Genomic DNA, 14,488 nt, shown 5'->3' with positions numbered 1-14,488 from the left:
AAAGAGAAACTGCAGTCAGGTGATAATTATCTCTGGTTTTGCCACTAAGATTCATGCCTCTCACTTTACACTTATTTTAAAATATTTATTATCGCATACACTTTGCGAATGGAATTGAATCATCCAGGAACATATAAAAAAATGTTGAGTCAGTATACTGATGGTAGAGAGGAAGGTGTTTTCATTTGTTGATTGAATCTGCGGCTGCGATGCACTCTAAATGACATTGTAAATGGATAAAGTACACAATAAATACATTAAATGAAAGCAGTTATGAGACATTGAGCGTGTAAATGTTTAACCATCAGGCTTTTAGAGCTTCTTCTTTCCCATTCTACAGAGAGCAGTTTAAACCAGTGGTTTTGTCCTGGATGAGATGTTTTTGTGTGTTATTTCATCAGGAATTCTTCAACCTAGCAAGAGCAAGAACAGAAATTAAATATTAAGTAATTAAACTAAATTAAATAATTGTACTATTATTTGGGTGCATGAGCATATGTTATTCCGTAACAATGTAAGACAAATGTTCTGCCCAATTACCTCTAAAACTGCAACACAAAGTGCTGAGTTAACTTGAGCTGAAATTCAAACCTCTGCTTGGCTGGTCCGAACATGGAAACTGCTGCAACCACAAGATATGTTTTGTATTTTTCCTCCTGAATAGATGGAAAGTATGCTTAACAAGCACACAACACTTTTTCTTTTTTTTTTTCAGACAGATTTTATTATTTCCTTCCATGCAGAATGTGCAGTAGAAAATAAAGGAATAAATAAAAGCAAAGACATGTTATAAATCCACAGTGGTTTATTGGTTATACAACTGGCAGGTTCGCCAAAGCACCATAAGAAACTTAGCCATAACCAGTCTGTGTATATTTCAGCAAGATGCGTTCAGGAACAGCGGTTTTAAAGCATGAGTAAACAGTCCAAACAGATCATCACACCTTCATGAAAGGGTTTAATATATCCTCAAACAAAAGCACAACTTAGACAGCAGCTTTTCACATTTTTGCTCGCTATGTGCTACACTTTTTACAGCCGGCTGTATTCCTTGGGGAACAGAGATTGAAATGAATCGAAAGGCGAGCCAAATTGACTCTGTAACACAGCGAGAAAGAAAGAGAGGGGGAAGGGCAGCAGGACATAAACTGCAGCCATAAACAGGGATTAGAGATGAACACGCAGATACTCACTCACTTTCATCTGAAATACCAGCCAGCACTGCTGCTGCGCTGTGTGTGTGTGTGCACATGTGCATTCTGTCCGTGTATGTGTGCAACTATGTAATCATGTGTGGGGAATATATGGGGGAACAAATCAGCTTTGAGTAGTTGATCTGGAACAAAGTGGCTCAGGAAGCAAGCAGAGCTGTGATTTTATTCCCTAATGTCCGTGAACGACATTTATAATCAGGGGTTTATAGCGCACAGGTTCGGGAGGACAGGCAGATTTAGAGGGACTCTCACATTGAAAACCCACCGGGAGACAGAGACAGTAAAGACGGACTGAGACAGCAAAGTATAGCTCAGTCCAAACAAATTTAGAGAAGAAGGAAAAATGAACTGCCCACAAGTTGGTTAACAACACATTTTACTTTCTTCTTCCTTTCCTCAAGCTGTAAGTGGTCAGACAACGCGGGCTCGCTCCCATGACCAAAGTTTCTTAAGTGTTACTTTGGACAGGAAGAGGAGGATGGATTTCACTCATAAGTGTGCAGACACAGTAAATCTGTCCAACAGATTTCTGTGGGCTAGCAGCGGGGGCTATAGTCATAATAAGTTGGCGGCATAAATGTGTGGCCTAAACCCCATGATGACTATGATGACGACGATAGCGAGACTCCACTAAACTATCAGGTCACATGACTGTGCCGCTAAGGAGAATTTAACCCCGGGGACAAGCTGCCTAATAAGTGTGAAACAACGTGTTTTTCTGGTTGTCAGTTTCACAAATAGGACTATTTTTTGCTGTACTGTTTTTCCTGTCTCAGTCACAAGAGCAAAGGAGTCATTAATTGGTCACAAAAAAAAAAGGGAAAGAAAAACACTCAGAAGTATTCACTCAAGTAGAACAAAGAAGTGACTTTTCAGCTGGAAGAAAATCAAGTAAAAGAAGGATACCGAGGGGCTTTGGTCCCAGTCCTGTATGTGTCCAAGTGCTTCAAAAGAGCAGACTGCTGCAGAATGTTAAACACTGGTGTTTTGTCAAAGACAGCAGAGTCTTACTCACATTAAGAAAAATAAAACAGATACTCCAAACAATATTTACATATTTTAGCTCAGTGCATAATGGATATCTCTTCCATTTCTCTTTGTCAAATCTATACAAGTCCGTATAGAAAACTCACTTCAGCATGAAGTGTCACAGGCGAAGAATGCTTGTGTTTAGAATTGATACTCAATTGGTTCTGGCATCAGAAAGCCCCCAGCCAGCGCCTACCTTATTAAGTAACAGACGGAGACTTTGTTTACATGCAGAGTGCTGCTGGGCTGCAGTGGAAGGTCCCTGCTCATATTAACTTTCTGGAGGCTGAACTGCTCCCATCAGCATTCATGTGACTGTCAGTGGCTGTGCTAGAGGCTTAACCATTCACAGACATTTAGATATTTTTTTGAAAAAGAAAAACACATGCAGTTTGAGGGAAGGAACAATTGGAACATTATCAACGTGAAAACACAGAATATTCTTTATGTGAAAATAGAGCCATGACAGGCTGAGAACCGTTTGGTAGCTTTATACTGTAACAATCAAACTATGACTTCTGAGAGGGCAGTTTGCTTGGCTTTTCTGTAGAAAATATACAAATTTTACAGCATCGAGGTTCCTCACATCTGAGAGACTCAAATGAAACCTGAAGTACTTTATATACTTTTGACCTTGTCACATAAGTCTTGCGAATCTTGTGTATTTTTACCCTTCTCCATTTGAAACTAAGTTTGGACAAAGGAATCCTCAAAAAGGTGGATTAAGCTAACATAAAAAAGTTTTTCTACCGTTGGATGGTGGCTTCAAAAACCTAGATTATTACGCCTACTGGTGTGAGGTGCAGCAATCACTAAAATATGCTCAGAGAAGGTTTGGATATAAAAATACAAGTGAATATAAAACAGAATATTTTGGCATTGATTATTAAACAGGTTGGTCAAAACACAAAAAAAAATACAGGGTGAGTCATGTTCCACTTCATTTTTGTCTTTAAAGTGGTTTCTCTGCCATTTCATTCATTATTTTCAGTGCATCACCTCTTTAGTGCCTCTTCGCGAACATTCAGATTTCAGACAGGCGATGACTGCGGACATCTATTTTTGAGCGCGCTGCCCGGCGAGTCGCTTCATGAAGCAGCAGGTTACCGTTGCGATGATGACGATGCCCACAAACAAGGCAGAGGAGACTCCGATAACCAATGGGATGAGGACGAGGTCAGCGGCTGAAAGATAATAGAAGGATGCAGTGATGTGAACTACATTCGTAAAAGAAAATACATTATTTAAATTATATTATAATCTATTTTCAGATGGGAAAAATGTATTGTATTATAGTCTCCTTTAGAAATAACATTGATTCGTTTGGTTCAACACAATACGGATAAAGACTTTTATATAATACTTTCAGGCAGCACACATACTGATGAAAAGCAGATAAATGGACTGTCCTGCTGGATAAAGTAAAGCTCAGTTATCTCTAGTGATTCAGTCATCTCGTGCTGGATGACTGATTCTGAAGAGATAATCATGTCGTGCTTCTGACTAATATTATATACCTATTTTAGATTCAATACATAAGGCAACAATAAGTCAATTAATTGATCAAAATAACATTAATCATTAACTTTTTCGATAATTGACTAATCATTTTCAGTAGTCGATTCTCCTTTGGGACAGTATTGAATTACTGCTACATGGACAGGAACGTGCCTAGGTACATATTTAAGATGTAAATACAGGGGAACCATGTCCTGCTATCTGCTACTTAAAATGTACAGACATGGTCAAGAATAATGCGCTGCCCTCCAGCTTGTGACTGAACGTCAGTGGTGGAAGAAGTATTCAAATAATTTACTTAAAAGTTCTCTATTCAACATTCAGAGCATTAATATAGCAGCATTTGCTGCATAAAGATATAGTGGAGTAATGTCTACCTTAGCTGAGAATGAAGTCACTCTCCCTCTGTGTGTGTTGTAATCAGAGTTCCTCTGTGCTTTGTTTACATAGCCGGGCCGGCCGCGTGTGCATGTTAGTGCATGTTAGTGCATGTGAGTCTCTCTGTTCGGCCCCACTGACTAGCTAATGTCTGCCGCTCTGCACTGCGCTCATATGGCAGTTACCACTGATAACGCAGTCCCCACGGCGTAGCGCCCACCCTCCAGTTCTCCCTCAGGTAAACACTGTCAGCTCTGTCGGCACTGTTGCCTTAGTTTTCACTGTTCGTGCAGCTAGCACCGTTAGCTCCTAGCCACCGGCTCAGCCGTCGCTGAAAGGATCTCATTCCGTACAGAGAACCTTTAAAGTATCAAAAGTAAAAGTTGTCATAAGGCAGACTGGCTACTGTTAATGTTGCAGTATTACATCATTGGATCATCATTGGTAGCTTAATCTGTGACAATGGATCATATTTTATAAACTTAGGTATCATAGGTTTTCTGTGTAAAATCTTTTGATTTTGAGAAGTAACTTAACTATAGCTCTTATATAAATGTAGTGAAGTGGAAAGCACAATATTTCCCCCTGAAATTAGGTAGCATAAAGTAAAAAATACTCAAGTAAAGTACCTCTACATTGTAATTAAGTACACCAGTTCAATCCTGGGACCAGCAGGATCAATCTGGACAGGGAAGGTGAAAAGCAGCACTCGCCTCTTTACCCTGAATTACTCCAGTGCAGCTGCTCAGTAGCTGACAAATCAAACTGTAGTTGTACTGGGCAGCTTCCAGGTGTGAATGTATGCGTGTTGGAGTGTAAATTAGAGCTATGATCTCATCAAAACTACTTCAAAAATAGTTAATAAACTGTATCTGCTTGTAATCCGTTACACGTATCCAAGATCACTTTGGTTATTGCATAAAAACTTATCTCGGGAGACTCTTACCTCTGGCATACAGGTAAACAGTCACTGCATTTGACTCGGCTTTGGCCCCCGTGTTGTACCAGCCCCCGTGCGGGTCCTGACCCCACGCCTGGGCATGACACGCATACATGCCCTGATCCTCCATTGTTGCTGCGTGGACCCTCAGTCTGTAGCTGCCGGCTGACAGGCGGTCGACGCTAACATCGCTACCGTTGGTATAGATCTCTGCGACACCGTCGTACATGAGGACAGCTACCAGTCTGGGTTTTTGCACCACAGGGGGGTCTGGTAGAGCAACATCAGATGCCGGCCTCGGTACCTTCTTGATAACTCGTTCAGGGATTGGCCACCGCAGCCACTGCACCTGTGCCTGGGCGGGACCTGTGGTCGTCACGGTGGCGTTGCAGATCAGGGTGATGGTGCTGCCTCTTTTTAAAAGGGGGCCTCGAGAGAGCTGAGCCACAGCTGCAACGAGCACATCTGTGGAGGGAAGTGGCACATTGAAAGAATAGTTCATAGAGGGTGAACTGAACATACGTGACAGTTTAGCAAGCATGACTTTCTGATGAATAGGAAGAGAAACAAACCACAGCTTCCAGTTGGCAGTTAACCATTAAGCATCAGAATGTATCACTAACTTATTGTGTATCCCTGATGTTCCATACTTTTAAATGATTTCTTCCTCGAGGTCCTCGAGCAGAAAATGTAACCAACAGTGGAAAGAAATAGGAATCACTGATATAGATGAGGCCCGTGTGTCCCTGGGGACACTCACCTTTGCTCTTGAGGTTGACGGTGACTCCCTCAGACCTCTGGGTGAGTGTTGCAGGAGTAGACACGCCGGGGTTTGTTCTTCCAGCGTAAACGCTCACCACACACCGGTACACCCCCGAGTCTAAGGGCTGGGCTGAGAACAGCTTCAGAGAGTACCTCCCCTCGGCCACTTTCTCCATAGAGCCCCCGCTGGCTCGGCTGAGGTCGTCCCCCCAGCTCACAACGCCGTCTGGGCTCATCCGGGCCACCTCCACCTTAACAACGTAAAATACAAATGTCTCAGTATGTTTTTTTTTTTTTACTCGAAGCAGTGAATACTTATACTGGATGATGTCTATCAGATGCTTAAATTATGGAAAACATGTTCATTTTTGAGTGTTAGTGCTGTTTGAAAGACAACTCTCAAGTGTCACTTCTCAAAAATGTTGCCTGAAAATATTTCAAATCTAGAAAAAAGTTCAAACATGCGTATGAAAAAGCACATGTTTTGCTAATTGTTGTAAATGTGGCACGACATTACAATGTTGATGTCAAGTGTTTCACGTTGCATGCATTCACTTACATACTTGAAAGAATAAGGTTTGATACTTATACCTCAGTAATACTGTGCAGGTGCAAAACAAACAACTTGCTCTACTGTATACAATCGCACACACTGAGCAGTAAACAATCACACAAATGAGTCAGCAGAATGAGAATCGGTACCTCGACTCCACCGCTCCAGGCTACATCGCTGCGTACTGATCCCCTCTTCATCCACTGGACCAGCAGGCCCGAGTTTACTTCAGACGGCAGCCCCAACACCTCACAGGTCAGGATGAGAGGGGAACCCACCTGCAGGGTCACCTCCCCCTTGGGCGAGGACGTTATACTCAGAGACTCCGCTGGTGGATGGAAGAGGTGGAGGGAGACAGCTTAGTAATAATGAAAGTACAGGAGATCCTCCTCGGCGGAGGGCCTCAAACAAGCACTCACTGACTGTGACAGTAAAACTCTTCACAGGAAGCAATATACTGTGGGTTTCTGTGGGGAAGCTAGAGTGGCCTCTCTTGCACATTACATATTTAATGGCCAGGATAAAATGGATAACCACTTTGCCCTTTTCTGTTATTGCTCAATGAAAAAAACTTGAGCGTGTTGACGAAATGACTGTGTTGTATTCTGGGATACGTTTAACGCTCTACAGTAGAAGGTGCAGCACAAATGAGAAGTGCAACTTTGTTTCATGAATTGAATATGTTTCACATTGGACGTACTGATAACCGGGTATAAATGGAAGACGTCAACACTGGTCCATTGTGCCAGCGAAGCCTCATTTAACCACAACACAGATCTGCTCAATAATAGACACATTATTTTTGCAAACAAAAGGAGACGCATCAGACTATTGTATTCGTCAGACAACAGGGACCAGAAAATACAGAGCTTTTTAGTGCTCGTCAGAGAAACAATGCATGTACTGATGAGATTAAATGCTTCAACCTCAGCTCCACTTTTATTGCTGAAGAGAAAAATTGTTTTGACCTAAATAACTTTCAGCTCCAATAAGTAGTTACTAAGTACTGAGACATTGTTTGCGCCTCTCATCAGCAACACAAGTTAATTAAAAGAACAAAGAACATTTATGAAAATGTGGTTTGAATAATTCAATATTAAACTTAAAAAGCACTTTCATAGAAGCAAACATATCAGGACTAAATACTCCATGTAACCGTATGTTAACTTCCCTATCTAAGACATTAAAGCCGTTTTAAGAAGGACAGAGCTGTTCTGACAGTAATGGACACATCAGTCTGACAGGGAGGTAGTCGTCCTCTTTGCGGGCCACAAGAAGCCAAGGTGGGAGGAAAGATTGCTTAATCCTTCAGACCTCCACCAGCTCTTTAGAATTTAAATTGATCCAAGCAGCGAGGCAGTTATTCTGCTGCTCTGTCAGCCAGCTATCGACCCCTCAGATCCAGCTGGATAATCAGCGAGAGCTGAGCATCAAGTTCAACAGTCAGACAGTTTGACAGCTGACACGTAGTAAGTAGAATTCTGATAGTTTCAGGGTTCTCAAATGTGAGAATTTGCTGCTTTTTGTAACCTTACATTATAGTTATTAGTATAGTAGAGTAAAACAAGACATTCGATAAAGTCACCTCAGAGTCTGAAAATACTGTGATGGGCATCTTTCACTGTTTTATAGATTAAGGTTAGCTAAAGATGAATTGATTAATCAAGAAAATAATCGTCAGATCAATCGATCACGAGAATAATAACAGAGTAGGACAACAGTAAGATATAATAGTAATATGTCCATCCATCCACCCAGCAAGGGAGGAAAAACCCAGCCATCCAGGCAGCTAATCAGAAAGCCCAACACTCATTCAGCCAACAAGCTGACTACAGATGTGTATCCAGTTACGTGTTTAATCAGCCCCCCAATCTGTCCAGTCAGTAAACCGCTCAGTCAGCCAGCCAGCGAGCTCGACATTCAGTTAAGCTGTAAGTAACACAAACATCCAGAGCTTCAGCCTGAAACCTGGAAAGAGTCCAATGTACTCAACAGCACTACAAGTCCAGGCCGACTGACGCCACTGAGAAAGAAGAACTGACCGGCAGAACCCGAGCCTCAGCTGTTTTGCTTTTATTGTCTCCGGTTTATTTTGGAAGTGGAGCGGCCAACGATGTTCTTTTCTCAGTGTTTTATAAAGATCGTCTTACTAACTTCATCAAATGTATGTTGTTTGAACAATTAACTGCAAACCAAATATTGTTCCAGTATGACCAATGGCACTCGCCCCAAGCTGTCATTGTTTTTAGCAAATGTCAGCACAAACACTGGCACAGTTTCCCAGTTACACTGACCTAGTTGTTGAACGGTCAAGTTGCCAATATCCAGCGTCCTTTGTGCTATCTTCTGCCACGATCGATCAGGGTCCCGAATCCACTGGGAGGCCTCACAGAAATACGTGCCGGTGTCTTGTGGCTGCACCGCTCTCATCTTCATCACGTACACGTCCAGTCCCGCCTCCCCGTTCCTCTTCTCCAGCGTGATCTCTCCGTCATCGTACCGCTTCTTGTATGAATGTCCGGGGACGACCCCCAGCAGCTTGTCGATGGAGATAATCTCTCTAGCGGTGCTGACCTCCCCTCCCGCTCCGCTCCCCAAACCCTCTCCAGCACTGCGCTTCCCGAACGTGATGGACAGATGGGTGAGCTGCTCCGATTGGATGCCGGCTGAGCACGTCAGCGTTAATTCGGCCCCCTCTGGCACGGGCTGGCCGGTGAGTGAGCGGGTAAAACTGATCTGGAGCGTGTCAGGGATCACTGCGGGTGTATAGAGAGACAGACAGACAGACAATTACATCAAACAGGAGACAGGTGAGAGGGGAAAAAAATGGACCAAATCTAATTTTCTATTGCCATTTCTATGTTTAGAACACTAAAGCAAGTCATGAAATGAGGTTACTGAGAGTGACTGCGAGCCGTTTACCAACCTCAGCTTTGGGCACAAGCTTTGCCAAAGTAAGATTAGCCAGCTAATATAAAGATAAAACTCTTAAGCTGCATAACAAACACCCAGCATCCTACAAACACAAACGTAGTGGTACACAAAGAACAGAAACAGGATTGGTAACCATGTGGATGGTCGAAAATTGCCATAATATTGTGGATAGCTTGAGCAGATGGATCTTTGTGGAAAGAAAGAAAAACTCCAGATGGCAAGTGTAAATAAGAGCTTAGACATGAGGAATGACATCGAGCACCAAGTTAAACACAGTATGATTAATAAATGTCATCCATCTGGCTGATATAGAGCAGAGATGAAATAAACCCCGGAACAAACTGGAATACAGTGTGCTGGTTTCCACCGTGTGTCGGCTGAACTGTGATCGCCATCGCGTCGGGACTAGGACTGGGTATCGTTTGAAATTCTGCAGAAGTTGGTGATACAAAATAATTGTTTTGGTACCGACTAGAATTAGTCGCTGAAAGAACAAAACAGGAAGAAGCTGGAGGCTGATCTTTCTATGTTTTAGATCATTTTATTGCAATCATCAGGATTATGTTTTATTCATCCATTTTACCTATTTATTTTATGGATTTGTTTATTGCATCTGTTTTCATATTTTTTCTGATGATTACAAGTAATATGTTAATATTCCATCCGTCTGCTCTCTTCTGTATTATTGATCCCTGATTACCTCCGTCATCTGTTTTATGTTTGTGTTCTCAGACAGGCCCCTCTCCAGGGATGTTCTCCATTTTCCTTATATTGAACGAATCCAATGAAAGGACCAGAAATATATTGATTTTACTAACAAGTATGATGCAAATTATTCCTCTGTGCCATATAACTCCCATGTTCTTCCAAAAACTACCAAGATATATCTCTTACCTTTGACCGTCACTTTGGCGCTGTAGTTCCCCTGGTAGGTGATGTCCGTGCTGGGTGTGTAGCATTCATACTTCCCCTGATCGTCAGCTCGGAGCCTCTGGATCACTAGCCGGACTTTGTCCCCCGAGTCCCTCTCCACCCTCAACTCCCCACTCTTCACCCGGGCCTGGAAAGGGGTGTAAGGGAAGTCCTTGTCCCTGGTGGACACCACTCCCATCTGCCTCCCACCGGCGTCATCCCTGATCAGGAACCACTCAAAGTCCTGCGTACGTGGGCCGTCGTATCCTGATACAGCACAGGGCAGGGAGAGGGGGAACCCTGCCACGCGGTACAAGGTCCCAGGAGGAAGAAATATGTCGCGACACACAGCGCACTGGAGCCCTGTGAAAAGAAAAAGGGGAGAGAGAGCAAAGAGTGTGAAAGACGGTGACCAAAGGGCAGAACAGGTGGGAAATGGGAAGAATGTGAACTTCTGTGGGTCACAGCTTCGCCTCGCAGCATGTTTGCTACATGGACTCACAGATCAATATCCTGAGCTGATGACCGGCTAACAGGGAATCAATACATTAAATAGTGGAGGACAAAAAAACACTCCAGCTGGGGCAGGGCAATGACACATTTCATAAATAAACACTATCATCTATGTGAGTCTCTTAGCTCATATTAGGGCTGCACAATTAGTCAAAATGGCGTACTTCAATTTTCAAATCCCAGCAAACACATTATTTGTTAAAGGATACCATTTTGAATTAAATATTCTCCTGGCCTTACATCATATTCTACAGACTTTAGAAAACGTTTTTTCAATGAAAATGAGAGTATTGATGTAGTGATGTAGTGATAATTCCCTCTAAAATCGCAAATCATATCTCGCAATTGCGATATCCGTCAAAATAATCGCAACTAGATATTTTTTTTAAATTGTTCGGCCCTAGCTCATACTATGGGTATTTTTGATTAATTTAGAGTTCACTAAAAAACTGAATAAAAGCAGTTTATTCTCTCAGTTTCAGTAAGATTTGCTGAAACTGGTTGTCTCATGTCAACACAGTGATCCAGAAAAGTGAAGTGAAAACTTTATCCCGCTCTCCTTACTGTTTAATAGAAACCTGGTAACATGAGGGATTTTATGAGTATGAATATTCAGTGCGAGTGCCTCAGGAGTTTCAAGCTTCCAGTCATGATATTTCACTGAGTCATATTGTCTGGCTGGTGGCTTCATCACCAACTTCCCCAAAACCCTTCTGAAATAGTCTACAGGCTCAGACTGAGCTATTTAAATACTGAAACCCTTTAGTAGTCGCAGGCATTGAAACTTCTCACGCCGGTGATATTCTCTCATGATAAGAGTACTTACGCAAAGTAATAATTTCCTCTTTTAAAAGAAGGAAACAGAGACATCATGAAGCATGTTTTTGGACTGGCTCTACAGACTGTATTTGTATTGTGCTTTGATAACAAATTAGTTTCACTTCACACACTTTTTGCAGCAAGACAGATTTTTCAGGTCATTTTAACCAACTGATAGACAAGTCAAATGCTAACAAGAAGAACACAACGATGGAAATTTGAATAAAGATAAAGAATTAATTTTTTTAATTTCTTCTAAAATGTATTTAGAAGAAATTACTAAAATGTAATTCAAGAGTATAACAAACTATGGAAGTTGTATACAGTAAAAACTAGCAATACAATTCAGCTGATATCAAGTAGCAGTGATCTCTTTTCCCCCAAAAATCTGAGAAATAAACATCAAATAAAAAATGCATCATCCCAACAAAACAGTCAACTGACACTCAGTCAGACCAACTAACACACACCCTTTAACCCTCACCTACAGCTGATAAAACTACCTGAACAACTAGAAATACTAGATGGGTGCGTTTTGGCACTCCTTGAGTGTGTGTGTGTGTGTGTGTGTGTGTGTGTGTCTCTATGTGTGCGTGTGTGTCTCTATGTGTGCGTCAGACCTAAAACAACTGGAGCTTTCTCACAGGCGGGCCACCGCCCGACAACAACACGCCCCTACATAATGACATGGGAGACGAGTGGGAGGCTTAAGCGGATCAAGTCCTAATTAACATTGGGCTTGGACTGATAGGGCCGGGGGACACCACAGCGTGGGACAAGGCTCAATACTGTCTGGAGTGGATACTGTGCAACACGGAGGAGGGGAGCCCCACATTTTCACACTAAGAATCCACAAAGAGATGCATGTTGGACCACAGGACTGAAAAAAGGAACCCCGTCTACTTGGTTATTAGATAAGATTATGTGATTATTAATACCGTGCGCAGAGAGATAAAAAAAAACTGTGACAGCCTGATATGTTCTACTTGTCTAAACTGGTATATCTTAAATGTGAGGTGCAAAGTTAAAAACAGAAGACATATTAATGCATTCAGCTTGATCTGTTCTGCGTGTTTGGGTTGTGCATACAATGACTGGAGTCAAACAATAAAACCATAAAAAATGTAGGGTTTGTATACTCCGATAAAACGACTATGACGTTTACCATTATGTGAACACCACTGGAGAGCCCTAGTGATGTGGATACTTTTGATTGGGACTTCCTGGATGCCACCAAGAGCCAATTGTATTGTCCAAAAACACCTGTTTCCCTGACACAACCAGCTTCACATCCATCACACAGCCTGTAGTCCTGAGAGGTTCGTGTTTGATGGTGGACTGTCCTAGCTGACACTTTAGATTGAAGGTAATAAGCTTGCAGACCAACACAGGAATGTGATCAAGTGTACCACAGAAGAAGCGTTTACAGGCAAACATTTAGAAGAAGAAGAAGAAAAAGGGGCCAAATAAACCTAAATGAATAGTCTGATCGGTCGGCTCAAAGAGACAATCATGCAAATGCGTCTCCGTGTGACAGATGGCGAGGCGGTTTTAGTCATTGTGTATACATGTGCGAACAGGTACAACGCAGACCGCACGGCTGGCTTCACTCACCCCAGTGTAGAAGTACGAATAATGTTGTTTTCATCGAAGCCATCGCGGTCCTCATCTTCCCCCCCGATGCTCAGAAGGATTACGTTGACTCAGATTTCTCTCTGCGCGTTTATCGTCGCACATACTTCATCCCGCGGCGGAGGCCAGCTGTCTTTAAAAAAAACAACAACGAAAGACGTGATTAGTTTTGCGATAAAAGAAATGCTCGCGTCAGTTTAATGTGCAACAATAGCGGTGCACGGAGAGTAGAGAATATAGAGTTGGGTTTAGCGCTATCAGCTAACTGCAAGGCGGCGGATCGATATTCATAACGTGAGAGGTTCAATTACCGTTCTCATGCACCGTCGCATCTCCGTCAGCACATCGTCTGCTCCATGTTGGGTTTAGATTATATCGCCTCGACAGACAGACATGCCGCCGACCAGCAATGGAGGGGTTGGCATCACAGGGGGTTGTGTGTGTGTGTGTGTGTGTGTGTGTGTGGAGGAGGAGGAGGAGGAGGGGGGGGTTGGAGGGAGGAGCATGCATGCAAAAAAGGCACCGAGAGAAGGAGTCAGACTGGTGCTATTGGTGAAGAAACGACGGTGACATTTTGAACCAATGGTAACAGAGTGTTGTAAAGAGGTTGAAACAGCAACTTCAGACCGCAAGGGGTTACCACAGCAACAACACACACACACACACACACACACACACACACACACACACACACACGCACACACATGTATATTCAGTGGTGGGCAGTCAGGGCCAGCAAGGCCTTCTCTGCTAGCCTAGACAGAATCACAAAGTTATAGCTATTTTATAATTTAATTATTTTTCATGTATTCTAAATCATTTTTCCCATTAGTTTAATTATCTTATTGTACAGCTACTGTCTTCCTCTGTTGCGCTGTTTCCAGCACAGCTTGTTTTAAGTAGAGCTTTCATCCAATCAGATTCCGCCCCTATGCTGTCTCTAGGTAAGAAGAGAGGCCCGAGGCCTGCTAGGAAGCCTTTGCAGTTTAATTAAATGGGGACGATATTGTTGATTGTCATAGTCTTCAACCAATCAGATTTTTAGTTTGACATGTTGGGCGTATTCTTTGACATGTCAGAGCCTTCCAACTGACCTACAAGTACGTGATTGGTCAGTGGGCTAGCGTGACATGTTTGGCGGTGACAATCCCAAAATACTGCCTCTGTCGAGCGGACATTTTCAGCCCTTAAACCACTGAAAACATATTCAGGAAATACAACTGGGGATGCTCGACTATCATCACTGGCGTCCATGAATCGAGAAAGACTTCTTACTGGAACTAA

General features: G+C 42.7%; 1 protein-coding gene across 2 annotated transcripts; it reads right to left on the bottom strand.

Moving 5' to 3' along the window:
- Positions 1-785: 785 nt before the first annotated feature.
- igsf8 (immunoglobulin superfamily, member 8) lies at positions 786-13,655 on the bottom strand. 2 transcript variants are annotated; one of them, XM_068712365.1, is made up of 8 exons: positions 13,516-13,655; positions 13,187-13,337; positions 10,223-10,603; positions 8,689-9,150; positions 6,544-6,722; positions 5,840-6,092; positions 5,086-5,544; positions 786-3,427 (listed from the first exon to the last, which is right to left on the bottom strand). In XM_068712365.1, exons 2-8 carry the CDS (start codon positions 13,239-13,241, stop codon positions 3,300-3,302), a joined length of 1,917 nt encoding a protein of 638 aa, XP_068568466.1. In that variant the 5' UTR covers positions 13,242-13,337; positions 13,516-13,655; the 3' UTR covers positions 786-3,299. The 2 variants fall into 2 exon arrangements, with proteins under 2 accessions (XP_068568466.1, XP_068568467.1); XM_068712366.1 differs by having other exon boundaries at positions 13,187-13,333.
- Between the last annotated feature and the right edge of the window lie 833 nt (positions 13,656-14,488).

This window comes from Cebidichthys violaceus, unplaced genomic scaffold (assembly GCF_023349555.1).
Source record: "Cebidichthys violaceus isolate CVI_PGR_0920_01 unplaced genomic scaffold, fCebVio1.0.p SCAF_17, whole genome shotgun sequence".
NCBI lineage: Eukaryota > Metazoa > Chordata > Actinopteri > Perciformes > Stichaeidae > Cebidichthys > Cebidichthys violaceus.
The sequence above is the reverse complement of the archived record's forward strand: the minus strand, read 5'-3'. Positions and strand labels throughout refer to the sequence as shown.